Source organism: Phocoena phocoena, chromosome 8 (assembly GCF_963924675.1).
Source record: "Phocoena phocoena chromosome 8, mPhoPho1.1, whole genome shotgun sequence".
Lineage (NCBI taxonomy): Eukaryota > Metazoa > Chordata > Mammalia > Artiodactyla > Phocoenidae > Phocoena > Phocoena phocoena.
The window spans coordinates 21070606-21098385 of record NC_089226.1 but is presented as its reverse complement, the minus strand read 5'-3'; the positions used below and the strand labels follow the sequence as shown (position 1 = coordinate 21098385).

Below are 27780 nucleotides of genomic sequence, written 5' to 3'. Positions count from 1 at the left end.
CAATAATTCCTTAATATCATCAAATATCCAATCAGCATCCACATTTCCCCAATTATCTTGTAAATATTTTCAGCTTCTTTATTTGACTTGGGATCCAAATAAGACACATTGCAACTGAGCGATATGTCTTTTAAATCAACTTTAATCTATAGGTTTCTCTGCCATGCTGTTTTTTCCCTTGCAATTTTTTTTTAAAGATAGCAGGTTAATTGTCTGTAGAATTTCCCATAAACTGAGTTTGCTGACTGCATCCCTATGGTGTCATTTAATTTGTTCTCTATCCCTTATGCTTCCTGTAAATTGTTAGTTCCATCTAAAGGTTTAATCAGATTCCAGTTCAATGTAGGTGGTTTTGGGTTTTGGTTTTACAAGATGTGTAGTAAAGAACTTAATCTCGTCCCAAAGGAATCCAGCTTTTGGTTCCTGAAAGGTAATCTCTAAGCTCTTGCAATATCATCCCTGATAAAAAAAGGTTTTTGTTTAGGGCTTCCCTGGTGGTGCAGTGGCTGAGAGTCCTCCTGCCGATGCAGGGGACACAGGTTCGTGCCCCGATCCAGGAAGATCCCACATGCCGCGGAGCGGCTGGGCCCGTGAGCCATGGCCGCTGAGCCTGCGCATCTGGAGCCTGTGCTCCGCAACGGGAGAGGCCGCAACAGTGAGAGCCCTGTGTACCGCCAAAAAAAAAAATGTTTTTGTTTGCCTGGGGGCCTTGGGTCACACATAATTGGCTCAACTTTGGAGGGCCTGGCGACTGAGAAGTCACATGGCCAGTCAAAACTCTGCAGAGGAAGGTTCAGGAGAGCTTCCCCTATTAGCAATAATCTGGGCATATTGTCACACATCGATTCTGGGAAAGTTACGGTGTCCACAGCTCTGTGAGGAGAAGACAACTGGAACATTCATATTTGGAATTTTCCTGGCCTCTGCCCTATGCACTTTTTTCCTTGATTACTTTTAATCTGTATCCTTTTGATATAGTAAACCATAATGGTTAGTATAACAGCTTTCAGTGAGTTCTGTGAGTTCTTGTAGAGAGTTATCAAAACTAAGGGTGCTTTTGGAAATTCCCAACTTGCAATTGATGTTAGAGGTGAGAACTGTCTTAAGGACTGCCCCCGAAACTTCCCACAAGACCACTACAGAGTGGTCAGCCATTGATGACCATGGCTTAATGCCATTAAATCTTTAGGGACTGCCAAATGGTGATGTTTTATTTCTATCATCTCTGTATTCGTTTTCCCCTCATCATCTATCTAAATCATATAAAGATAGATATAGCTATCTATAGCTACCTATAGATATCTGATATATATTATATAGGAATAACAGGAAAAATACTTATTTTCTTCATCAGTTTTCAAATCAATGAGGTAGTTCCTTGCATCTTCCATCCAAAGTGTCAACGACTTGGATTTTTCATGTCTTTATGTCATGAATGTAAGCATCAATTCATTGAGTGATTATCATTATTGATACTCATAATCTGACATCTTTAACCAGTCTGGGTGCTAGGAGTGCTCATTGCTCTGAGCACTGGGTCTGTTTCTAGGCCTTTCCAGTGGACAGAGCTAGGAAAATTTTTTTCATACATATCATTCATTCGTACTGACACTTCCAATTCAAAATTAGAAGTACACGTATAATCCTTCTATTTTTGTAGAAGTTTGGAAACTCGTGGACCCTATCAGAGTTCCTGAAAGCTATCTGATTAAGACTTTTTAAAATTTCATTAAGTTTACACTTTAGGGGGGAGGTTACAAAAAATAAAGGGAAAACTTTGCAGGAAACTGTTCAAAAATATCCAAAACATTCAAATGAGAAGGAAACTTAGGGATCACCTAGTAACCAAAAAACTCTCATTTATAAATGAGGAAAGGGGGGGCTAGCAAAGTTCAATGAACTTGTGCCAAGTTTCAGAACTACTTCGTGCCCAAGGCAGAACTAGGACCAGGCCACCTAACTCCTAATATTATTGTTTCTTTTTTTCTGACTCTTATCCCTAGGGTTAGCACTCTCATGTTGCAGAACTGAAAAATAGAGCAGAGCAGAACAGAAAGGAATATGGAGCTCAATTAGGATTTCATAATGCCTTGGAGGAACCGATGGAGGAACCGAGAACTCAGAGCACAGACCTGCACGAAGGAAGCACTACTTACCCACTTTCGGCAGAAAATGTTCGTTTGGTTGTTCTTGCAAAGCACTATTAGGTTGCGCTGTGTCCTCTCTCCTTCCCTTTTGCCAATAGCCAAGCAGCCTCATACGAGGTTGGCCAAGGTAGGGCCATCTCAGCAGAGTAGAAGAGTTTTAGCCAGCCCTCTCAGGAACAGAATTAATGACATGGTCTCATTAGTGCCACACACAAAAAGAATCCATCAAGCTGGCGACTTGGTGTAATGCCTCACTCCTCTTCAAATGAAGGATTTTAAAAGGATTTACCAGTTTGCAAGGCAGAAATAGAGACACAGATGTAGAGAACAAACAAACGTATGGACACCAAGGGGGGAAAGTGGTGGGGGTGGTGGTAGGATGAACTGGGAGATTGGGATTGACATGTATACACTAATATGTATAAAATGGAGAACTAATAAGAACCTGCTGTATTCTCAAATAAAAATAAATAAAATAAGATAACATAAAAAGAAAAAAAAAGAAAAGGATTTTGTCAGTCCCTCCCCAGGCATACTAATCTTGTCCAACTGTCAACTGCTTGTTATCTCTTTCAGTGCTTCTTAAACCTTTCCACTGAAGAACTGAGAGAGAAGAGTATCAGCTGCACACAGCACGACACACACACACGCACGCGTGCACACAGGGGCACTCGTATGTGTAAATGCACAGCCCTGGGAAAGTGACCCAACACAGTCTTTGGGAAATAAACATTCTCCAAAGTACTATGTCTATCTTATTTGTTTAAATCTCACACCTACTCTGTTTTTCATATATAAATGAAAACTTTAAAAAATAAATAAAGGGGCTTCCCTGGTGGCGCAGTGGTTGAGAGTCCGCCTGCCGATGCAGGGGACATGGGTTCATGCCCCGGTCCGGGAAGATCCCACATGCCGCAGAGCGGCTGGGCCCGTGAGCCATGGCCCCTGAGCCTGTGCGTCTGGAGCCTTGCTCCGCAACCGGAGAGGCCACAACAATGAGAGGCCCGCGTACAGCAAAAAAATAATAATAAATAAATATAAACTTAAAAGGGAAAATTTATATTCCAGAAGATGCAGTATATTTAAGAAACGCTTTAAGAAATCCCTCCCCCTCCTCAATCATGGCACATGTCTTACATCCCCATTTGAAAAACCCCTACTTGAGAAACTTATATAATAAATTTTTATTGCTCTGAGGTAGAATTCACACTCTTAAAGGTAATTTAATATTTTTTTAATTTGTATTTTTCTGCTCACTCAACCAATATTTATAGAGTATCTACTATTTTTCTTGCTCTTATTTTAGTAAAATCACTAATTAAGGTGTTATAATGAAGACACTCACATGATTTGTGCTTTCTTGACAATAATGATATAAAAGTAAAATGTAAGTGTACTCAAACTGTACAAAATGTTACTATATTTTCATCATAAAGGTAAACTAAATGTAAAAACAATGTAAAATTATTTTTCATATAATGTCAAAGTTATGTCTCTTCTAAAATATTCAAAAGCATCTATTAAAATTAAAGGGGAAAGCATAAATTAAAATTAACAAATGTCAACATTTTAAATTAAATATTTTAAATTTATTTTTTGAAAATTTAATTAAATGTTACTAATAGGTTTATAAAAATAAAATGATTCTTCATTCAGAATTTACTGTCCTTCTAGCTGCCAATGCAAACAATTGGCATCATGCTTCATAAACATTTTAATTAAACTCCATATGTACAATTTAAGAGGGATATGAATTACTTTATGTTGCAAAATATTCTTCGGCCACCATGTGCAATAGTTGTGAAATCACCCTAAATTTGTAAACACAAAAGAAGTAAGACAAGTGTACACTCAGCGGTATTGGAGACCAATTATTGGGATATGGGAAAATGTAGTCATTCTTACTGAAAGAGAAGTTTGAAGAATTGATTAATTTGTCTTCCCTCTTATCCAAGCACTTCCATCACCCAATGCTCCCCAGATTTCCCAGCACTGTGGGACTCTTGTCTTTGCAAACAGCTCGACCCACAAACCTCCCCAGCATTCCGCGGCAGCCAGCAAGAGATGTGGGAAAACGTTTTCCTGGGGGTTAAACAGTGTTGGTTATTAAAGTGGATATTTAGGCTTATGGCCATGCTATGTAAATGCTGAATGCCCAAGTGAGGGAGGGCCCGGGTGCTCTTTAATACTCTGTGGTGGGGTGGGGGAGTTCTGACATGCAAGGCCCTCTAAAGCCAGGGCAGACCTGCTCGCCCCAGTCAGAGCCATCAGAAGCCTCCAGTACATAAACATGATGGAGTAGAAAGAGTAGGTGTGACGTGACCGCCCTGTACTCTGCTCCAGAGAGAATACAGAGTGAGAAGAGGACCTAGAAACAAAGAGTTTACAAAGTGCTTTTGTTACCGAGTCCAAGCTCTCTCTGCTCGCTGCACAACAGGCCAATAAAGCGGGGATGAGGTGCTGAGGCAAGGAATACGACTTTATTCCGGCAGACCAAGAAGATGGCAGACTAATATCTCAAATTAACCACTTTATAGGGGTTTGGATACCAGTTTCTTTTAGAGAGGGGGAGGAGGTGGGGAAATAAAGTAAAAAAGCCATAAGTTTTGCAAATATCCCCTCGAATGGCCAGCTTCAGGGAGGGGACGTGTTAATTTCCGCTGTCTTGCAGCCATCCACAGGTGGACAGGGTCCGGATGTTTCCCTGAACAAAGGCACTTTGGTTTGACATTCAGGCAGAGGGGCGGGGTTCCCTAAGGCAGGCCAGTATGTATAGACTGTATCCTTTTAGTGAACAAAAGCAACAGGAAGCAAAGGTTAAAGTAAAAGAAACAGATCCAACATGTAGTCAGATTTGGCTCTTCCCTGTTACACTTTCTCATGCATTATCTACCTACCCAGTGAGGTTAGTATATAGAGCAGACATGATTATTACTATTTTACAAATAAGGAAACTGAGGCACAAACTAAATTGACGTGATTCTCCAATGGTAACCTAGCCACCACTTGGTGGAGCTGAGATCAGAACCCAGGGCTCCTGGCTCCCTGCCCACGGAACCTGCTGCTCCTGTCTGCTTCCTGATGCTCAGAGTTGCTTCTATATTTCTGTCAGGGTTTTGTTAGTTGAAAAGAATAAAAGAACCATGTTGTTATGCCCTCTTCAGTGTTTAAGGATTTGGAGGTTCAGGGGTGGAGGAAAAGGGAAGTCACTTTTTTTTTTTTTTTTAAAGATGTTGGGGGTAGGAGTTTTTATTTATTTTTGCTGTGTTGGGTCTTAGTTTCTGTGTGAGGGCTTTCTCTTGTTGTGGCAAGCAGGGACCACTCTTCATTGCAGTGCGCAGGCCTCTCACTATCGCAGCCTCTCTTGTTGCGGAGCACAGGCTCCAGACACACAGGCTCAGTAGTTGTGGCTCACGGGCCTAGTTGCTCCACGGCATGTGGGATCCTCCCAGACCAGGGCTCGAACCCGTGTCCCCTGCATTAGCAGGCAGATTCTCAGCCACTGTGCCACCAGGGAAGCCCAGGGAAATCATTTTAATAGATGTTTTCTGAACTTATTGAACTTCAACATCTTGGAACTAACATACACTGAAATGTTTCCCGTCAAATAGTGATTATGTGCACAACAATAAAATTACTGTATTTGGTCTTCTGGGGAGTGGCCAGCATCTTCTTTCATCCTTTTGATTTGAATTTCCTTGGACTACTGCATGGGGATGTTTTCCGTCCTTACATGGCAATTTGAGAAGGGTAGCTAAGTAGCATAATTGATATTTACCATGTGGTATGCACTATTTGGGAGTTGGGGGCTGAACCTGACAGAAAATTAAACGTGATTTCTGCCTCAGAGGTCCTCATTTTACTCTGATGAATAGATTTGGCATGTAAACACAGGAAGGAGAGAATCCCAACTTCAAGGGAAATGGGGTAGAGATACACCCAAAAAGACATCTGTCTGTGGGATTACCTAATAAATTTAATTTGGATGATGAGTTAAAGAAAGTTAATAGACTTTTAAGCTATAAAGCAAAGGCTACAAATGCTGCCTCTAAAGCCGATCTCCACACCTCCAATCTTCTTCCCCCAAAGTTTCCATACAAGTCATTGTACGGCATCTGCCCAAAAACCAGGTTCTTGGTGACATTCTGTCTTCTTCGCAAAAAATACATACTCCTCTCTCTTTCTCACTGTCAATTCTGCATTGCCAAAAAAATCAGGGCACTAGAAATAAGCATCAACTTATCTTTACTCACAGGGATGGATGGATGCCTATTTAGGAAGACACTTATGACAAAATGTGGCTAACCAGTAGAGGGGGCCTGGGCTTCACATTTGATGTGCTTTAAAGACACAAGAAACCAGAAAGAAGGGTGTCTGGGTGAGGTCACAAAGCAGAATAAATCAGGTGTAGAGCACATTTACAACCACTCAAAAGGTTTTGTGAACATGGTCTCTATATCTATACATTCCTGCGTGGGCATATGGGAAAGGAACATTATGCAGACTAAAGGAATGAATCACTCCTGATCCAACAGTGCATGACATTTCTTACTTGAGCTCTCTTGCATTCAAATTCTTATTACTCAATGATTCTTCACTTTTACACAGTTTTTCCATTATGACACACATGGGCAAATTCCTCAACTTGCCATGGCATACTTTGACAAAACACTTAAATGAACTCTTTGGTGAACTCTTACCTTCACATATCTAGAGATTGTTATCCTCAGCACAACAATTACTCTAGGTTGGTATACTAGTGGTTAAAACAATCTTAATGACCAGGAGCCTAGCCCAGTTGTAAGGGCTAGGCCCTAGAGTCAAACAGATGAAACTTCAAATTCTGGAATCTACCACATGCCAGCTTTGTGGACTCAAGCAAGTTATGTTAACTCACTAAGATTTGATTCATCTGTAAAAGGAAATCATAATACATAAAATTTTCTTTATTTTTAAATTGGGGTATAGTTGTTTTACAATGTTGTGTTAGTTTCTACTGTACAGCTAAGTTAAACAGAGTTCCCTGTGCATTACAGCATGTTCTCATTATTTATCTATTTTATACATATTAGTGTATATATGTTAGTTCCAATCTCCCAATTCATCCCACCACCCCCTTTCCCCCCTTGGTGTCCATACGTTTGTTCTCTACATCTGTGTCTCTTTGAGCCAATCTCTCAGAAGAGTAGGTACTGAAAAGTCTTGACTGCAGAATATGAGATGGAGTAAAAGGAAGAAAGGAAGTTTAACAGCGAGTCAGGTGAAGGAGGGGAAGAATAACTGGATATGTATTTTATGAAAATTCAAATGATTAAAGAAATGGCCATCCAATATTTATTGATTGACCCAGCAGTTAAGGGTGGACTAGGCACTGACATGCTAATATTACAGCACATTAACTTTTTAGTCTGTGGTTTGACACAATGGTTATTGTAGTAAAAGGCATTTTTACATTAAGTTGTATGTAAATGTACATTGAAATGCTATACATACAGATGAGCAAACAGAACACTAATGGAAAACAAAAAAATGTGAAGGACTAGGTCTTGGAATAGAAAACATTTTCTACAGGATATGGGAAGCAAGTATCAGACATCCTGGTCTTAGCTCTCCCAGCTCCCACCTTCCTGTCCTCTCAGGACACTTAAATAAATTCTTTTTGTGGTTTAGCCTCAAAAAAAATAATCATAGTAGTAACCAAAAATAGGATTGTTGGGTAGATTAATTATAACTAATAATAAAAGCAAAACATGTGAGGGAGTTGATATTGTTCTTGGTTTTCTACTCAAGAGCACAGAATTGGATTATCTTTGATTTGTAACACACCCTCATCACTGGTCTAAGCATGGTCCTCTATTGTTTTTATTTATATAAACTATGTACTTATATATGAATTTGCTTATTATTATTAATAATTTAAATACATGTGAACCAACCACCCAATACAAGGATTAGAACATTAACAATCATTTACACCCACCTATGGGCTTCTCCCCAGTCTATTCCTCTACTTCCCCTTCCTTGAATCTTGCCGTTATTATTATAACTTGTTTTTGAAATTATAGCTTTATCACATTTGTATTCCTAAGAATTCTATTGTTCAATTTTCTTTGTTTTCAACATTATAAAAGAGCTTCAGGCTCTATAAAATATGAGGGAATTTCCTTTTTAAAAAAATTTTATTGCTCAGGTTATTCATATTTTTGCTTCTAGCTATTTATTTTGCTATATAATATGCCGTTGTGTGAAATTACCACAATTTATTTATCTTTTTCTATTGATAAGTATTTGGGTCGTTTCAGGTATTTATCTTGCTAAGAGTGCAATAAGTGCTGCTGGGAACATTCTTGTTTATGTCTCCTATTGTACATAGAGTTTTTCTTGGGTATATACCTAAAAGTAGAATTGCTGAGTTAATATGGAAATGTTCAACATCAGATAACAACAAACTTTGCAAAGTGGTCGTACCCAGTTAATTCATATTCTCTCCAATATGTAGCATTGTCCACTTCTTAATTTTTGCCCATTGAATGGGTATAAGTTGGTATCTCGTTGTGGTTTTAATATGCCTTCCCCAATAAATAATGAAGTTGACCTTCTCATAATGATTTTATTGATCATCTGTGTTTTCTCCTCTGTGAAATTCTTGTTTGTATTTCTTGCCCATTGTCTATTGGATTCTTTGCTATTTCCTTATTAATTTGAGGAAACCTCTATATATTCTTGCTAGTAATCCTTTGTTGGTTAGTTGGGTTGCAAATATCCTCTTCCAGTTGGTACCTTCTCTCTTTTCTTTCATAAGATATCTTTTGGTGTTCAGATCTTTATTTTAATGTCATCAGATTTCTCTTTTATGGTTAGAGGGTTTTTTATGTGTCTTTAATAAATTCTTCCCTGCCTCAAAGTCAGAAATGTATTTACCTATATTTTCTAATAAAAGTTACAAAATTTTACTTTTAACATTTAAGTCCTTAATTTATCTGGAGTTCATTTTTACAAACGACTTAAGGAAGGAATCAATATCATTTTTTCCATTATAGATCACCAGTTTTTACAGATACATTTATTGAATAGTCCCTCCATTCTCCATTGATCTGCCAGGTCACATCTGTCATATACCAAAATTCCATATATGCATGGGTTTGCTTCTGAGTTTTCCACCTGCCCAAAAGTTTATTTTTCTATTTCTGAACAAATATCATGCTATATATACTACAGCTTCAAAATAAACCCTGTTGGCTAATAAAGCAAATCTCCCCTCCCTACTCCTCTATAGAAATGTTTGATTTCTTGGTCCTTTATTCTTTCACATAGTTGTTTTTCTAATTATTTATTTATTTATTTATTTTTGGCTGCATTGGGTCACCTTTGCTGTGTGCGGGCTTTCTCTAGTTGTGGCTAGTGGGGGCTACTCTTCATTGTGCTGCACGGGCTTTTCATTGTGCTGGCTTCTCTTGTTGCCGAGCACTGGCTGTAGGTGCTCAGGCTTCAGTAGTTGTGGCACGTGGGCTCAGTAGTTGTGGCGCAGAGGTTTAGTTGCTCCACGGCATGTGGGATCTTCCCAGACCAGGGCTTGAACCCGTGTCCCCTGCAATGGCAGGCGGATTCTTAACCTCTGCGCCACCAGGGAAGTCCTCACATAAATTTTAGAATAAACTATCACATTCCATTAAAATCCTACTGAAATTTTTGTTGGAATTGCATTAAGTCTATGAGCCAATATGAGGAGAATTGAAATATTTATAATATTAAAGTTTTTTTCCATTTAAGAAATAAGAAATATGTATCATAGTATTTCTCTTTATTTATTTAGGACTTCTTTAATGAATCTCAATAGTTTTAAATTTTCTCCAAGGAGGTCCTGCACATCTTTTTAAAAATTTTTATTCCTATATATCTGATTTTTTAAATATATCATAAGTGATATCTTCTTTTAAACTACATTTTATGGTTATTTGTTACTGGTGTATAGAAATGAACTGACTTTGCTAAATTCTCCTATTATTTCTAATAATATAATACTTTGCCCCAGGTGTCTTTGATTTTCTACGAGGCTATCATGTCATCAGCAAATAATTGGCAATTCTATTTCTTCTTTTCCAATCCTTAAGCCTCTACTTTCTTTTTCTTGCCTTATTGCACTAGCTAAAACTGTCAATACAAGGTTGAATAGAAATGATGATACTGGGCACCCTTAATCATTCCCGATGTTAAATGGAATGCTCCTACTGTTTCCCCATGTTTGCCATAACATAATTGTCCTTCATTAGGTTAAGCAAATTCTTGATTTGCTAAGAATTTTTATCATGAATTTATGCTCGATTTCTATGAAATATTTCTCAAAACCTTTTAAGATAATCATGTTATTTTGTCCTTAAAGCTGTTAATGTTGTGAACTACATGGTATATTTTACTTTTATACTCTGCTGGACTTAGTTTGCAAATATTTTATTTAGGATTTCTACACTTAAAATCCTCAGGAAATTATCTGTAATTTTCTTTTCTCATATTATCCTTTTCTTGTTTGAAAATCAAGATTATATGGCCAAGTTGGATATGCCCTGGCCTGGGTCGGACAGCGGAGGTGACAGACCTCTACTGGCCCCAGTAATGATGGCGATGTTTCACGACGAGGGGGAGACTGAGGACTTCCAACATGACGAGGACTCGGAGAAGTATTTCTACCCCTGCCCATGTGGGAGTAACTTCTGCATCACCAAGGAAGATCTGGAGAATAGGGAAGATGTGGTAACGTGCCCTAGCTGCTCTCTCATTATAAAAGTGACTTATGACAAAAATCAGTTTACATGTGGAGAGACAGTCCCAGCCCCTTCCACCAACGAAGAACTAGTTAAATGTTGAAGAAGACTTTAGGACTTCAAAGCATGAACTTTGGGGAATGAGCCAAGACAGAAAACTGAAACGCAAAGTCACTGACTTCTTCATGGTGACAGTCATTTTTTAGTTTGCTGGTCCATAGAGTGTGGATTCTTCCCATTGGCTGCCAAGTTGAAGAAGCAAGTCCACCACATGACATACCTAGAACTTTGAATTGGACGTGCTCTTAATTTTCCATCCAAACTTAAAGAAGATAATTTCAAATCAGTGCTTTCTTTCTCTCAGTTTTGTTATTTTTATATCTTACACCTAATTACTTCATTATCTGATAACAGCTTCATCTACCTCAAAGTCATTAGGATTCTTTAATTTAAAAAGAGATTTTAGGGTTTCCCTGGTGGCGCAGTGGTTGAGAGTCTGCCTGCCGATGCAGGGGACAGGGGTTCGTGCCCTGGTCCGGGAGGATCCCACATGCCGCGGAGCGACTAGGCCCGTGAGCCATGGTCACTGAGCCTGCACGTCTGGAGCCTGTGCTCCGTAATGGGAGAGGCCACAACAGTGAGAGGCCCGTGTACCGCAAAAAAAAAAAGAGAGAGATTTTATTTTTTAGTTGGTTAAAAAAAAAAGATTATATGGCCTCATAAATAAGTTGGGAGTATTCCCTCCTTTTCTAGTCTTTATTACAGTTTGTACTAAGTTTAATATGGTATGTTCCTTGAAAGTTTAGTAGAATTGCCTGCGAAACCACTTGGCCTAAAGTTTTATTTGTGAGATGATTTTTTAAATTGCTTTAATTTCTTAAAGTTATGGCACTATTAAGGCCTTCTATTTCTTCTTAATTCATTTGGTAGATTATATTTTTCTAGGAAGTTGCCCATTTCATTTTCTTCAAATGCATTTCTATAGTGTGGAGATGATACTACAAACAATAACATTGACATATTTGGCTCTCATCTCATTCATGCTCCAGACTCCTGAGGTCTTAAAGTTGAGATTAAAAGATGATAAGAAAATACTAGTTTTTAAATTACTTTTCCTTTTTTTCCTTGATCACTCTTGCCACAGGCTTGCCTATTTTATTAGTTTTTTCAAAGAATCAACTTTTGGCTCTGTTGATCTTCTGTATTGTTACTTTTGTTTCCATTTCATTAATTTTGCTATTATTTTACTCATCCTTCCTTCTACTTTCTTTAAATTTATTGGTTTTTTTTTCTATCTTAAAGAAGTGTCTAACTTAAAGACACCACATTTTGATATTGTGCAGAACTTAACTCTAGGTTATGGTAGACATAATTTCTCATTTTCTTTTCTTTGGTCTTTGGTAGTTTTTGAAAGACAACACCAAACTTTATCCAAGTATTTAATTATCTTTATGTCATACACCTCTAGTAGCATCTCCTGGATTTGCTTCTTTTCTTATTTGAGGACCTTTTCCAATACTCTTTTCAATATGGGTCTTTGTGTGACAAACCTTTTGAGACCTTATGTGCCCGAAAATATTTTTATTATACCCTCACATTTAAATGACAATTTGGCTGGATATAAATTTAGGCTCAATGTTCTTTTGTCTTTTCAATATTTTAAAAATATTACCATTATCTTCTTTTTGCTCATGAAAAGTCTGAGATCCTGGTGATTCTTATTCCTTGGTGATTGATCTGCTCTATCTCTCTAGAAAATTTTAGAATTTTATTTTTGCCTGTAAAACTTCCATTTCATTATAATATTGTCAGGGTTAGTTTCTTCTTATTGCTCTTGTTTGGAACTGCATAAATACATCATCATTCATCTTCCTTTAATTCTAGGAAATTTATTTCCATTTCTTCAAGTATTTCCTCTTCTTCCTTTTTATTTTCCTCTTCTCCTGACACTCCTATTTTCTGTGAGTTGAAGTTCACATTCCAATTCAATCTTCTTTATCTCTTAGCTTTTATTTCATATATTCTTTTTTTTTTTTTTTTGGTGTGTGGGGGGGTACTCGGGCCTCTCACTCTTGTGGCCTCTCCCGTTGCGGAGCACAGGCTCTGGACGCGCAGGCTCAGCAGCCATGGCTCACGGGCTCAGCCACTCTGCGGCATGTGGGATCTTCCCAGACCGGGGCACAAACCCATGTCCCCTGCATCGGCAGGCGGACTCTCAACCGCTGTGCCACCAGGGAAGCCTTATTTCATATATTCTTTTTCTTTATTCTTCCTTTCTTCCTTCCAGGAGAACTCTTTAATCTGATCTTCTAGCTCACTAATTTGTTTTTCAGCTACATCTATTCTAGCATCCATCTCTGTTTTTTCTACTATTATGAACATAATTTTCATGCCTAGTATTTCCTCTTCACTTTTATGATTTCCTTATCAGTTATTTATTATGCTTATTTTATATTTGTTAACCATTGGATTTAACATATTTGCTCTCTGGTGGCATCTGTAATCCAGGTTGTTGCTTTCTTTTCAAGTAGTTTTTCTCCTGAGATATCTCATTACCTTGGCCTTTGAGCATATATTTCTCTGATGCTATCAGCTGTTCTGTCTTAGCATTTGGTACGGGAAAAGACCAAAGGGCATATCCCAATCTGTGTCAACATCCAGTGAGATCAAGGAGAGGGGGAGGGATAACACTAAGGTGGAGAACTCCAAGCACCAGACTACATAATTAATTGCTCAGCCTGTGTATCATGCCACCAAATAACACTTAAGATCAAGGCACTACTTTTAGAACCCATCCCACCCTCCACCCCTCAAGGAGAAGCAGCCTTAGAAGGAAGTACTCCTAGGTGCTAGAGGGAGTTGAGGGTAGAGGGAGGTGTGAGTAAACGTTCAAGGTCCATCAATCCCCACCAGTTTTCCACACTCTGGCTTCTGTTCTGCCCTGATTGTTATTCTTGAGGACACTTAGACCAGCAGTCTGAGCCTCTATCGCTAATTTCCACACAACTCTCCTGCCCTAGGCTTCAGATGTACACACACACACACACACACACACACACACACACACACACACACACCAGTTCAAAACAGGCTTCCTTGTCCCTGGGGATTTCTCTGGAGTTTTTCCCCAGTATTTCCTACAGTTCCTCTGAGATTGATCTTGGGGTCAGCAGCCAGCCTGTGGTAATTCTCTACCTTGGCAAAATTGGAGGTTTTACATAGGTTTATATTAGACAAAATTGTGAAACAAGTATACTCTGGAACTTTAGGTGCAACGGGACAGCCCAATATTCAAAATCTCCATTACAACGCTTGCCTACCTGAGCCTCCCTTTCCCATCATCAGCCAAAGGTCTCTGCTACTCCTAATGGTCTTCATATTCCATTAATGATGCTTGTCTTTTCCCTATGCAAACACCAAATTAACCCAATCATGAAGCTAATGGAAAAAAATGAGAACAGCAGAGTAGAAGGAGGCCTAGAGACTTTCTCTCCAGGTAACAAAAGTGCATTTCTATAGTGGTTTTTGGAAGGCTATTCATTTACTTTGTTTAATCCAAAGGAATAAGGTTGTGTAGAAGGAAGGAGTAGGCTGCTGGAGGAGACTTTTTAGACAAATATAATCTTTCAGCTTTCAAATTTCACTGTGTATAATCACACATCCATATAACATTATAATTCTTATTAATGCTTATAAGCTAACAACAACAATAGCATGTCAACTTTTCCCATTTTAAGTCTAATGGATCAAAATGTACTTCATGATTTATAGGACCTTATGTAATATGGTCCTAACCTACCCTTTCAGCCCCATGCCTCTACCTCTATTCTTCTATTCAGTTGGAATGTTTTCAGCTTCTTCCCACCTCAAGATATTCAGAAATCTTTTACTTACACTGGTAAGTCTCTCCCCACCTGTCATCCCCTGGCTTACTCCTACTGATTCTTCAGTTCTCACCTTAAATGTCACTTCCTTAGGAAAACTTCTTGACCCCAACCCCCCAGACTGAATCAGGATCCCATGTTACACAAACTCATAGCAAGCAGTAGTTTTCCTTTAGAGAATTTATCATAATTATAGTTAACTAATGAAATATGTGAAGAGGAGAATTGGTATAATATACTGTGAAGTAGAAAATAAAGAATTTTTATTCATTTTTTTGAACACATATATACTGAAAACTTACTGTGTTCCAGGCATTGTGTTAAGTAACTGGGAATACAGTGGGGAAAGAGGTAGACCATTCCTCTTCACTTTAATCATCCATTCTTGAGGATATCCCCTGGATATTAGGATCACCTAAAATAATATCTCATTCAAATATACTAGCATAGACATAACTCCTTCTCAAGAAATTTCATGTCCTTACTCTCATCTCATTTATGCTCTAGATGCTTGAGCCCTCCATTTGCCCATCAGTCTCCCTTCCTTTTCTTATCTTCACTTTTTTCTCTATCCCGACTACATGATACTTGTTTTCAGTGTTTTTTCTTGCCAGATCCTCAACTCCCTTGACATTCTGTAGGATCCACTCAGCAAGCTTAAGCCCTGTATCAATCTGACACCCAGGCGACCAAACGTGGTTACAAAAAGTCCCACGACCATGTGGATTGGTATTTCTACCAATTCATGTTTTTCTCACTTCAGCTGGAGATTCTTATTGATCAGGAAATTTTCTATGTGTTCTAATCAATTTCCTCTCCCATTCTCATAGCAGCTTTTTCAAACTTTCACAACTCATCTCTATGCTCCAATGCCCCACTCTAACACTGCGGATAATCTGCTTCTTACTTCACAGAGGAAACCGATGCCAAGAGTAAACTTCCTGGACTGCAAACTACCTGCAGTCAAAATTGCCCTTGCTTCCTTCCCCCACCCACATCAGAGTAAAGGAGGCATCTCACCTCCTGACTCTTGCATTCAAGATTTCATTGCCTTCCATAGATGATCTCTAATCACCTTTATTTCAATCTTTCTCTCTTCTTACTGTTTCCAAAAATGCTCAACTTCTACCATTTAAAAATAAAACAAAACACAAAACTTCTCTTGACTCTGCATCCTCTTCTATCTTCGTTCCTCCACAGATAAATTTCTTGAAAGAACAGTCTACATTCACTCTTCTTCACCTCTTCCCACTCACACCAGTTTGGCTTCCGCCCTCAGTACTCTGAAATCCTCTGCAAAGATCATCAATTATCTCTTCATGACTAAATCCAATGAATTCATCTTTATCTTGCTTGACATCTTTTCAGAGATTGAAAGTACTCCCTTCTTCTTGAAATTCTCCTCCTTTAAACTCTCTTTTCCCTAGACTTTAAAAAAAATTTTTTCCCATCTTGATCCATTCTCCTTTTATTTCTCTGGCCTCTCCTCCTTGGCAGGGAGGCATACTTCTCCCTATTTGCCTACTCCTGTGAGTGCTAAACAAATGCTGTAGGATTCTGTCTTCTCCTTAACTCTTTTTGAGGGGGAGGTGGGGGGGGGAGTTTTTAATTGGCTTGTTTTTGTATTTTATTATCTTTAGACCAGGAACTAAGAAAATGAATATATTCCTCAGTCTTGAAGACCAAAAATAAATGCAAATTTTAAAATAACTTTTGTAGTTACAAATATAAGAAATTTAAATTCAACAAACACTTAATCTAAAAGTATCTGCTAAGGTTAGGTTAAAATTAATAGTCACCAAAATTGGATATGATTATATTTAAAAACTGAAACTTACATATTCACAGCTCCCAAAATATACCTACGAAACCAAAAAGAACAGGTCCAAAAAGAACTAGTAAGTTAGAGGCTAATATAGTGCCAGTTTTCATAATATAACACACTTTCCAAGACTGAAGATTAGAAAAGAATGACTCTTTACTTACTTGTAAGGTTTATTCCCTTAAGAGATGAGTCACAATGGCAAAAACTCAAAACCTGGCCCCCATGAATCTGTGGGCTTATCTCCCTGAGCTGTAAGTAATAGGCTCCTAGACTAGACTAGCAGAAGGCAATAAGTAGCTGCAAAATCTTTTCCTTCAATCTTGATATTCCCATTGCATGATACCATCCACATCCTTGACTTCAACTATCAGTACCCCTCAAGTCTCTAAATTTTCAGCCTAGATCTCCTCGCCAAGCTCCAGAATTATGTATCCAGAACTTGTAAATGGCAGGGCAGAATATCTGACTCCTAGCACAACTCATTTTGCTTCGGTAGACAGACATAATATATATTGATTTCTACAATGATTTAACAGGCTTTCAGAGTATCTTTATATGTATTAGAGAAATAAGGACTGAATGTCTGAATGAAATTGATTATATGCTCTTTGAGGGCTGGGTCCTTATTTCACCCACCTTAGTGCCCAGCAGAGTGAATGGCACATGGTAAGCTCTCAGTAACTGATTACATCTGTTCACTCCTGTTAAAAACCTGGTAGCAATCTTCAGCATCCCTCTCCCAATCCTTACGTCTCATCGCTGCCACAGTTGGAATCCATTGCTCCAGCAGTTTCCTGCCCAGCTGCAACTTTGCAGCAGTCTGGCTAGAAGGGGAAGAAGGAGCCCTCCATGACCTGGTCCCACGTATCTTCCCGTTCTATCTGTGGACACTCTCATCGAGTCTCGACATTCACAACTGATGGTAGGTACCTGAGCACATCTTGTCTCTTCATACCTTCGGGACCATTGCTCATGCTGTTTTGTCTTCAAATGCTCGTCCGATCTTTTTTCAGCTGGCTAACTCTTAGTAGGATTTACAACTCAAGTTTCATCTTTTAGAAGCCTCTCCTGCGAACCTTTAAACTTAATCAACTCTCCTCTGAGCTCCCTGTGCAAACCTCTTAACTCTCACCTCTTTAAGTATTTGTTTATGTATCCGCCCTCCTCATAGTAATCCTTTGAGGCAGGTGGACTGTTTAACAGATGAGAAATTGAGGCAGAAAAAGGCTAAGCAACTTTCCCAAGGTCACCAGCTAGTAAGTAGTAGACCTACAAGTCATACCTCAGCTATCAGATTTCAGAGTTCCCATTCTAAACCATAAATTCTCAAGGAGAGAGACTGCACCTTATTCATGTTTGCATCCCCAGTGTCTACCATGGTGCATAGCACATAAATGCAATAAATGTCAAACTAAACGGCATTTGTTGACTTCTGCTGAAAAGTTAAAGGAATTTAAAAAATGACTTAAGATATGATCCTTACCCTCAAAGAAGTGCACAACTTACTGGGGTTAAGGAAGGTTAGTAAAATACTGCAATAATAGAAAAGAATGAACTAAAGGGAAATTAACTGAGAGTGAGGTAGTTTATATATTGAAACACTGGTATTAGAATGTTGAGGATGCTCTTTAAAATCTTACCCCAGCAGTACTAGACATAGGATCTTCCTGGAACTCATGGTTATATGAAAATTCAAATCAAGTGAATGTTGATGCATAAATTGTTGGAAGTCAAATTAGAAGATGTCTAGTGACAAGCTCTAAAAGTCCGGCCCAGGCTTTGCCCTATTCACTAGTTTACCAATCCAGTTATGAACCTACTATGAGCCATACACTTGTACTAGGAGTGGTGATACAAAGAATAATGACTGCAATAATGACATAGAAAATGATGGTAGAATTTGCAAATGACTCAGAGAACTAAGATTAGGTAACATGATAGATGGCAGAGTGAAGAATCAAAATAATTTTATTATCTGGAACAGTAAGCAAAATCAACAAGATGACATTTTAACTATCAGAATTTCCATTTACATTTTTAAAAAAGCAATTACCCAAGAAAATGGTAACAATAATTGTTATTTTGAAAGACCCAGAGGTTTAAGTTGGCTTTAATCTTAACTGTAGGCTGTGGCTGCTAAAAGAGAAAACTAACACAATCTCTGGCTGCACTCGTGCCAGCAGAGTGTCTGGATCAAAGGAGGGACTAGTCAATGGCCAGTATTCGATACTGCTTAGACTGCGCCTGGGTTACCACATTCAGTTTTGGGAATGATACTTTAAGAGAGACTTTGACAAACCAGAGTCCAGTGAAGCAAGCACAAGAAGAAAGAGTAGTGGGCTAGAAACATAGTCAACTAGCTAGCGAATTTAGGAATGTTTTGCTTGGAGAACTGAAGAAAGAATATTTTCTACTGATATGAACTGTCCCACATAGATTACATGTGAGACATGTAGTGAAGCATGAAGTATGAAACAGTAAACCAACGCTTGATGCCATCTGTCAAGTGTCTAGGGATTTCTGTATCAGATGGGAAGATGAACTCATATGATTCTAAGATCCCTTTAAAATTTAAGATCCTAAGGAAATCTGTCATCTGGGAGGAGACACAAAATTTTTGAAATTATTTCAAAAGTTTAGAGAGAACCATACATTTTTTCATTTACAGAAGCTCCATCACAGCTAAAACCACACTTAAAAAGTTAAAACCAGGGCATGGTTACCCATCCCTTAAAAGAGCCAAAGAAAGCTTTCCTTAAATAATGTCGGTCCTCTAGTTTATTTCCATAATGGTACCTTAAACATAGTGGCACCCACATGTTCATTAACCTGACAGATTTATGCATATTTCAGGAATACCTGAATTTTATAATAACAACAAGTACTTGTAATTGGCACAGGTCAGTGATTTGGATTTTTCTGATGTACTTTCTGCCTTCTGTAATATAAAAAACAAAGTATTCATTCTAGTTTTGTAATCTATTTTTTTCTAAGCAAAGTCATTTAATAAAGCCTTCACCAATTTTCGAACTAACTCTAAATTCAGGCCTGAGCCTACCAGTGTATTGACTTTTCTTCGGTCCTGAAATGATCAAACGGTAAAAATGCAGATGTTGTTCATGATCAAGGAAACATACGATACCTATTTTGTTTTTCAAGTTCATGGGATCTGCTTCAGCAAAATATGTACAACACTATGAGCCACGAAGTTTTCTTTCCTCATATTTCAAATTATTCTTTCATTACCTCTTTGCTAACTCCTCTCCCATTCCACATTTTTATTCTAAGTCCATTTTATTCTAAGTATGTAATAGAATTAATTCTTATCTCAGACTTTCACCATTTTCTTAATTTGTTCTATGAGTACATACTTTTGCTTTTTAAAGTGTAATCTTAACATTTTTTTTTAGCAACTCAATGGCAAATATAGTGGACTCACAGCCTTAGCTGGGAATGTTGCATTTTAAAGGCCAAGCAGATAAGAAATTTGATGACTAGAGCACTCTACCTCACCGATACAAAAACTGGAGATGAAAAAGGTGGGAACTGTATGAAGCCTCTCTTATTTTCCCTTTTCTCCCTTTTTCCTTATTCTTTTTCCCAAGGGGCAGGGTGGTGGTGCTGCGTGTGCGTGGGGGTGGGGGGGGAGGGTGGAGTAGGGAGAGAGAAAGAGGAAAGAAGAGAAAAAAGAAAGAGAGAAAAAGGCAAGAGGAAAGCAAAACTTGGATAATATTAATAATTGCTAAACTGTATACAATTATCAATTAATGGAAGCAAAAGCACATAAGAGACATACGGGGTTGAAACTGGGGAGGGAGAAGATCTTTGGGACCTAGGAAACAGAGCTGAATCATGTATTCCAAGGTTGCAATATTCTAACAGTCCACATGTACTTCTTCGGGGTTACATTGACAACCTACCAGTAATTTTCAGTGGCCACCCCACTGCATTTCCAGGTGGTCAAGATTTATTTTTTGGCCCAGCCCCTCCTACCTCTCCCCCACCTCTGGCCTCTCTTTCTCTAACTTCTAGACACTCAGCACCCTCACACTGAACTCTGGTTTGCCAGAAACCTTTTGGTATTCACTGCCAATCCTTTCTCTTCTTTCCAGCCCCAAATCAAGCCTTATTCCCAGATTGCACAAGGAGGTAGTTGGCCTTATTATCTGATTAAAATAATCAGATAGAAATGAATCTTAATTTCTGTCCAAAAGACATACTTAATTTCTGTTCAAAAGAAGGAGATTGTTAGCTCTAGTGGGTCTCTATGTGTATTTTTTGGTTCTTAAGTAAGCAGCTTTTCATCAGATTCCTAAAGGAACCCATTCACAGAGCAATTAAAACACATTAATCTAATTGGAAAAAGGGTATATAGGAACTATTTTTGACTGGGGTACATATGTGGGCTCCTGGTCTACTTAGATGAATCCTCATATACTACTGCCAGCGATCATCAGTCTTATAACCACCTCTCCTCAACCCCGGCCCCAATTTCCTTTTCACTTTTACAAACAACATAATTCACAGTAGAATAAGGTATTGCTTAGGAAGAGTGAAGAGCACAGGCTTCCCTGGTGACGCAGTGGTTGAGAATCTTCCTGCCAATGCAGGGGACACAGGTTCGAGCCCTGGTCTGGGAAGATACCACATGCAGCGGAGCAACTAGGCCCGTGAGCCACAACTACTGAGCCTGCGCGTCTGGAGCCTGTGCTCCGCAACAAGAGAGGCCGCGATAGTGAGAGACCCACGCACCGCGATGAAGAGGGGCCCCCACTCGCCGCAATTGGAGATAGGCCCTCGCACAGAAATGAAGACCCAACACAGCCAAAAATAAATAAAAATAAAATAATAAAAAAGAACAGTGAAGGGCAGAAGCACAGTGAGCAGGTGGAGGTCCCAAGAGCCAGACGATCTTACACAAAGAATATAAAATAAATTAAAATAATAACATAAAATTAATGAAATAAAATGTATACAAATATATATTAATTTTAATTTAAAAATTTTAAACTACAGAAGCATTGCAAGACCAATACAATGAATTACCATATACCCTTTACCTAGATTTATCAATTTAACATTTTGCCACATTTGCCTTATCTATCTTTCCTAAACTATTTGAGAGCAGGTCACATATAACAAAACTTTTATCCCTGAATACTTCAGTGTGTATCTCTTAATAAGGGTACTCTTTTTCAAAACAACAGCACAAGCATAAAATTCAAAAAGCTTAACATTTAAATAATACTATTGGGACTTCCTTGGTGGCACAGTGGTTAAGAATCCGCCTGCCAATTCAGGGGACACGAGTTCGAGCCTTGGTCCAGGAAGATCACACATGTGGTGGAGCAACTAAGCCTGTGCACCACAACTACTGAGCCTGTGTTCTAGAGCCTGCGAGCCACAACTACTGAAGCCCGTGCACCTAGAGCCCATGCTCCGCAACAAGAGAAGCCACCACAATGAGAAGTCTGCGCATCACAAGGAAGAGTCGCCCCCTCACCCCCCGCTCACTGCAACTAAAGAAAGCCCACGAGCAGCAATGAAGACTCAACGCAGCCAAAAATAAATAAATAAATTCATATAAATAAATAATATCCAATATGCAATCCATAGGCAAATTATCCAATATGCAATCCATAGGCAAATTTAATAGAAAATATTCCTTTCTAGCACTTTTCTCCCAATCCAGGGTCACATATTGCCTTTGGTGACATGTCTCTTTAATCTCGAACAGTTCCACAGTCTTTCAGGACACTGATCCAGACCAATGGTTGGATAGAATGTTTCTCAAGTTGCATTTTTTTTCTGATTGTTTCTTTGTGATTAGATTCAGAAGATGTATTTTTGACAGGAATACTACAAAAGAGATACTGTATACTTCTCAGTACCTTACATCAGGAGGTACATCATGTCATTTTGTCCCATAATTGGTGACATTAACTTTGACCATTTAGTTATGGTGGTGTGTGAGATTTCTCCACCGTGAAAGTACTGTTTTTATCCCTTTGTAATGAATAAGAAATTAGAGGATACTTTGAGATTGTGTAAACATCCTTTGCCCCAGCAAAATTTCACCCAATGATTTTTAACATCTATTGATAATTCTATCTGAGTCAATTACTACTATAATGGTTGGAAAATGGTGATTTCCTAATTTCATCATTTCTTGTATGTATATTAGTTGACATTCCACTATCAAGAATTGTCATTTCTTCCCCACCCAGTATTTATTTAACATTGTAAGAACAAGTAAGCACCTATGGATTCTTTTTTTTTAATTCATTGTTATAATCCATTTCCATCATTATTCATTCGTGATGCTCAAATTGTCCCAGATGGGTAAGTAGAGGTACCTTCAAACTGGCTCCTGCTTCCTTTTTTTTTTGAGGTACGCGGGCCTCTCACCGCTGTGGCCTCTCCCGTTGCAGAGCACAGGCTCCGGACGCGCAGGTTCAGCGGCCATGGCCCACGGGCCTAGCCGCTCCGCGGCATGTGGGATCTTCCCGGACCGGGGCACGAACCCGTGTCCCCTGCATCGGCAGGCAGACTCTCAACCACTGTGCCACCAAGGAAGCCCTCCTGTTTCCTTTTGACACGTCCTCATCATTCTTTGCTTTATGGGACAAGATTTTCAAGGGCATTTTATACTTTCCCTCCCTCTGTCTGGGAATCAGCCATTTCTCCAGAGTCTGGTTCCTTTTATTGGAGACTGGCATTTAGAAACCAAGGTCTAAAGACACATAATATGTTTCAAAATATTAAAATAACACTGTATCTGTTTCCTTGGGTCACCATATGGAAGATTGGTGTGGCGATATGCAATCCTGATTCTAGCATTACCTGTGTGACCTTGGCAATTCCCTGCATTCCCTGGGGTTGATTCCTCATCTGAAAAGAAATTGGATTAAATAAGTATTTCTTAACCTTTTCCCGGTCGCCAACATGTTTGAGAATCTGATAAAACTAGAGTCCCATCTCCCCAGAGGCAAGCTCAAAGAGGCAAAAAATTGCACACATTTTAGGGGGTTCGGTCTCCAAAGCCCATTTGAGGCTTCAAATCCCTGGATTAGGTGATCTCCAAGGTCTCATCAACGCTGACATTCTGTGAGTCTACAAGCGCCCGCGATGCTGTCAGAATGATTCTTAAGAGACATCAAATTTGGAGGGATTTATATAGAAACAGATGAAAAAGGATACAAAGAAAGGAGCCTGTGAGCAATGCATTGCTCAGCCACAGTTCTTTGCCCTTTCCCAATTTAGGACGCACCGTAGTCATAGGTGAGAGGTTTTGGCGGGAAGGTCCCCGGGTGGGCGGGGAACGCCGGGGTGGGGTAAGGAGACCCGAGCCAGACCCAGGTTTCTGCAGCCCTCCGCTCCGCCCACCAGGGCTCGCTCTTGCCCTTCGGCTGGGTGGCCGAGGATCTGGGCGGGCCGGGCTGCTATCCCGCCCCTGGCAGCGGCGAGGCAACTGGGAGCACGGAGGGCGCCGGAGCCCGGAAGAAACGCGCCGTCCAGGCCCCGCCCATCTGCCCTCCCTCACACCCGCCCGCCCGCCCGCGGACGTCCGCGGTGCTCCGGTCGCCATGGTGACCAATCGAGGCCCAGTCCCGCCCCCGCCCCTCTTCCCCGGCCCCCTGACGTCGGCGCACGTCAGCGGCGGCGCGCGCCTGGCTGGGCCCTGCGGAGCGGGAGGGACTGAGCGAAGGAGTGAGCGGAGCGGCCGTCGCCCGAGCGGAGCTGAGCAGCCAGCCAGCCTGCCCGCCGCCCTCCAGCCCGCGCTCCAGTCCGCAGTGTCTAGCAGCGGGGCCCAGCATGGTCATGGCGGATGGCCCGAGGCACTTGCAGCGCGGGCCGGTCCGGGTGGGGTTCTACGAAATCGAGGGCACGCTGGGGAAAGGCAACTTCGCCGTGGTGAAGCTGGGGCGACACCGGATCACCAGGACGGAGGTGCGGCCCGGGGCTCGGCGGGAGCGTCCGAGGCGAGGGTTCTGGAGAGGAGCTTGACCGAGAGGGGCGGCCGCAGCGGGGGCCTGGGGAGATCCGAGAGGCCGGGTCACTAGCTGAGGCGAGAGGGCCTGGGAGTATGAGGACTCAGGAGGTCCAGGGGTCGGTGAGCGCCGCAGCGACCGGGGCCGCGTCACCCGGACCCCAGTGTCGTCCGATTGGAAGCCCGACCAGCAGGGGCTTTGCCTTTCCTAGGCCACCGCCGTGGCCACACGGAATTTCACCCAGAGCCTCCCACCCGAGCCGTGACCTGGTCTGTGGCCTCCGCTCTGGAGCCCAAGTTCCGCGTCTTCCCTGCTTTCAGCTGGGGGTGGGGTGGGAGGGGAAGTCTCCGTGTTCCTGGGCTGCGCGGTGAGAGACGTCGCCAGCCCCGAGGAGGAGACCGCCTGTGCTTGGACTCCCCGGACTGGGCTTCGCGCTGCTCCCGGGACCCCGGCGCCCCTCCCCCGCGCGAGGAAGGGGCCACTGGCCGGGAATGCCCGGGCCGCCACTGTCCATCTTCTCTCTCTCTTTTTGCCAGACAGTATCTCTGACTTAGTGTCAGGCTAGTTTGATCTCGTGCCTGAGGCATTTCCACCTATTACTCCAGACAATAGAGCTGGTTAAAATGGTCATCTCTGCATTTGCACAGTTGGTGGGTTGGTCTTTCTTATCCTAGGTTATCCCTTTACCAGGTGTGCATTCTGGCTGTGAGTACGCGTTCCTTAAGCCGCAGCATATTCTGCCTCTCTACTCATAAAGCCCTCGACTGCTTCCTGACGGTGAAGCTAGCATCCCCCCCTCCATTGCACATTCTAATGCACCGCACATATTTTCTCGCAAGTCTCTGTTCTTACCTAACCCGCCCCCCCTTCCTTTCACCGCTTCGAGCTGCTCTTCTCAGGGTCTCTATTTTAAGACGTGCAAATTAAATACTTTAGAAAAACGGTAGAAACAAAACCGTTCTTTAGAATAAAACCTTGTGTTTTTGACGTCCTCTGCTGTGCCTCATTGTAGTTGTTCTGGAGTTTCACCCTTTTTCAGTTTTTTTCTTTCTTCCAGTTTTCATCCTATTCAGTGTTTCCCCTTATTAGTGCGAAATGTACCAGGGTTTGGATATGAACGTAGAATTCTTTTTCAGAATGGCTGTGTAAGGTAAAGGACATTTGAAAACTAGAGGGATTTTTGTAGCTGTTGTTCTTAGAAGTTTTGCTTAATGTGAAGAATTTCATTTCCAAAAAGAAGGGGCATATGTCATTGTGTCATCCTCACTTTTTGCCCTCCCCTGCTTATCCGGAAGCAGCCGAAATCCGGCTTATGTTTTTAGCATCAGGACCAAAATCACAAATTTTCCTCTCACAAATTTACCAGAGTTAGAAATTTAGGTTAAGTTTGTATTGATAAATAATGTGACTATAGTGAGATTACTTAATCTGATACCAGCATTTTTAAAAACGAAGAAAGAAGTTAATTCCATTCCTCCAAAGAACGATGGCCCAGTGCCATGCTATTTGTCCTTTAATTACATGAAAAGAAGGCATTTGTAATGTGTATTTTTATATGGGTCCTTGCTTAATGACTGTAAAAATCAAACAAATTTCACAAAGGACTTCTACAGAACTTTTGAACTAGATTGTTAGGTGGTTGAATTCCAAACCCATCAGCACATAACATTTTTTTCTCATCAGCTCTTATCAGTATTAATTGAAAGATTTAATTGTCAGCTGTTACTTATTAGGTCAAATTTAGGTAATATAGTATCTATTTAAGAACTGCTTTAGGGGGGCTGATAAGTGACTGACACTTTTTCTTGAGGTTGTCCTTTCAAACCGTAACTTTTAAACTGATATATTTTGTAGGGCTAGGGGGCAGTGTGGAGTAGTATCATGGTTTGGCTATCAGTGAGATCAACGCATTTGTAATTGAAGGCACAGGTCAGATCATGAAAGAGCACTCAGATCCTGAATTGTGTGCGTAGTTTATTTGTGTAAAATGATTTAAAGTAAAAGCTAAATTTCTAGTCCGTAGAACCCATCTATCGTTGCTTTTCTAAAGAAAGTGTTCTTAACATTTAAAAAGAAATAGTGTGAATTTAAGATGGGTGGGTATGTTGTGGTAATTTAGTGTAACTGGAGATATTAAAGATGAGAGGGGTGAGGGAGATAGCAAGGCATTAATGAAGAGAAAAGTTCCTGTACATGTCAAGTTTTATAAAGTTGCTCTGTCAACTTTTGTGGTAATTTTCGTTAAGAATTGTTTAGCACAGACACAATTGTTTCTTACTGTAGTTTGCTATTTGTTAATGAGGATTTAAAGCAGTATTTTTTATTTTTATTCACTGGGTAAATATTTGTATCTTTAATAAATACAACAACTACCTCAAATACTATAAGTAAGATGGATAGTGGAAACTTTAAAGTGTTGTTTAACATTATTTGAGGTTCTCATTGCTGAACATACAGTAATTATAGTGAGAACAATTAATATGGCATAAAGAACAATATCAATAAAATATGATTATACTTACTGCTTAGAAAAATTTCTTCAATATAGTATGCACTGACATCAATATTAGTTTGTGTGTTTTAAAATGTAAGGGTCTTGGGCTTCCCTGGTGGCGCAGTGGTTGAGAGTCCGCCTGCCGATGCAGGGGACATGGGTTCGTGCCCCGGTCCGGGAAGATCCCACATGCCACGGAGCGGCTGGGCCCGTGAGCCATGGCCGCCGAGCCTGCGCGTCCGGAGCCTGTGCTCCGCAACGGGAGAGGCCACAGCGGTGAGAGGCCCGCGTACCGCAAAAAATAAATAAATAAAATAAAATGTAAGGGTCTTTTTTCCCAAGTTTGAACTCCAGGCAAATTTTAGGGTTCAGTTTGAGCAGCTAAGTGATGAACAGTTGGACCCTTTTATTTTTAATTGGTTCTCCGTCTCTTGTTCTGTATCACTCAAAAATGATGTATTTTCACAGAGCTTGGGAGATCCAATACTGCCTTTTAGGTGGAAAAAAAAATCAGTAGACAAAGGAGATCTTCATTTTGGTATAATCTATCAAATAGCTTAACATTGTTTAAGAAATATAATTACATCATCATCTGAAGCAGTGTTCTCATGTTAAATCTCTGTGTAAATTTTACACACAAAAGGGAAGGCAGGTGATAGTAGAATCCGGCTTCTTAATAT

At 40.3% G+C, this 27780-nt stretch overlaps 2 protein-coding genes across 2 annotated transcripts in view; both read left to right on the top strand.

The window, feature by feature from the left end:
- The first annotated feature begins 10760 nt into the window (after positions 1–10760).
- On the top strand, positions 10761–11009 carry LOC136127487 (diphthamide biosynthesis protein 3-like). Its single transcript, XM_065883035.1, has 2 exons — positions 10761–10869; positions 10945–11009. Exons 1-2 carry the CDS (start codon positions 10761–10763, stop codon positions 11007–11009), a joined length of 174 nt encoding a protein of 57 aa, XP_065739107.1.
- Positions 11010–24430: 13421 nt separating this feature from the next.
- The window catches only part of SIK2 (salt inducible kinase 2), a 127106-nt gene continuing 123756 nt past the window's right edge, over positions 24431–27780 (top strand). The window contains exon 1 of the mRNA XM_065881842.1: positions 24431–24565. Within this exon, the coding sequence (XP_065737914.1) occupies positions 24431–24565 (135 nt within the window). The remainder of the gene's footprint in view (positions 24566–27780) is intronic.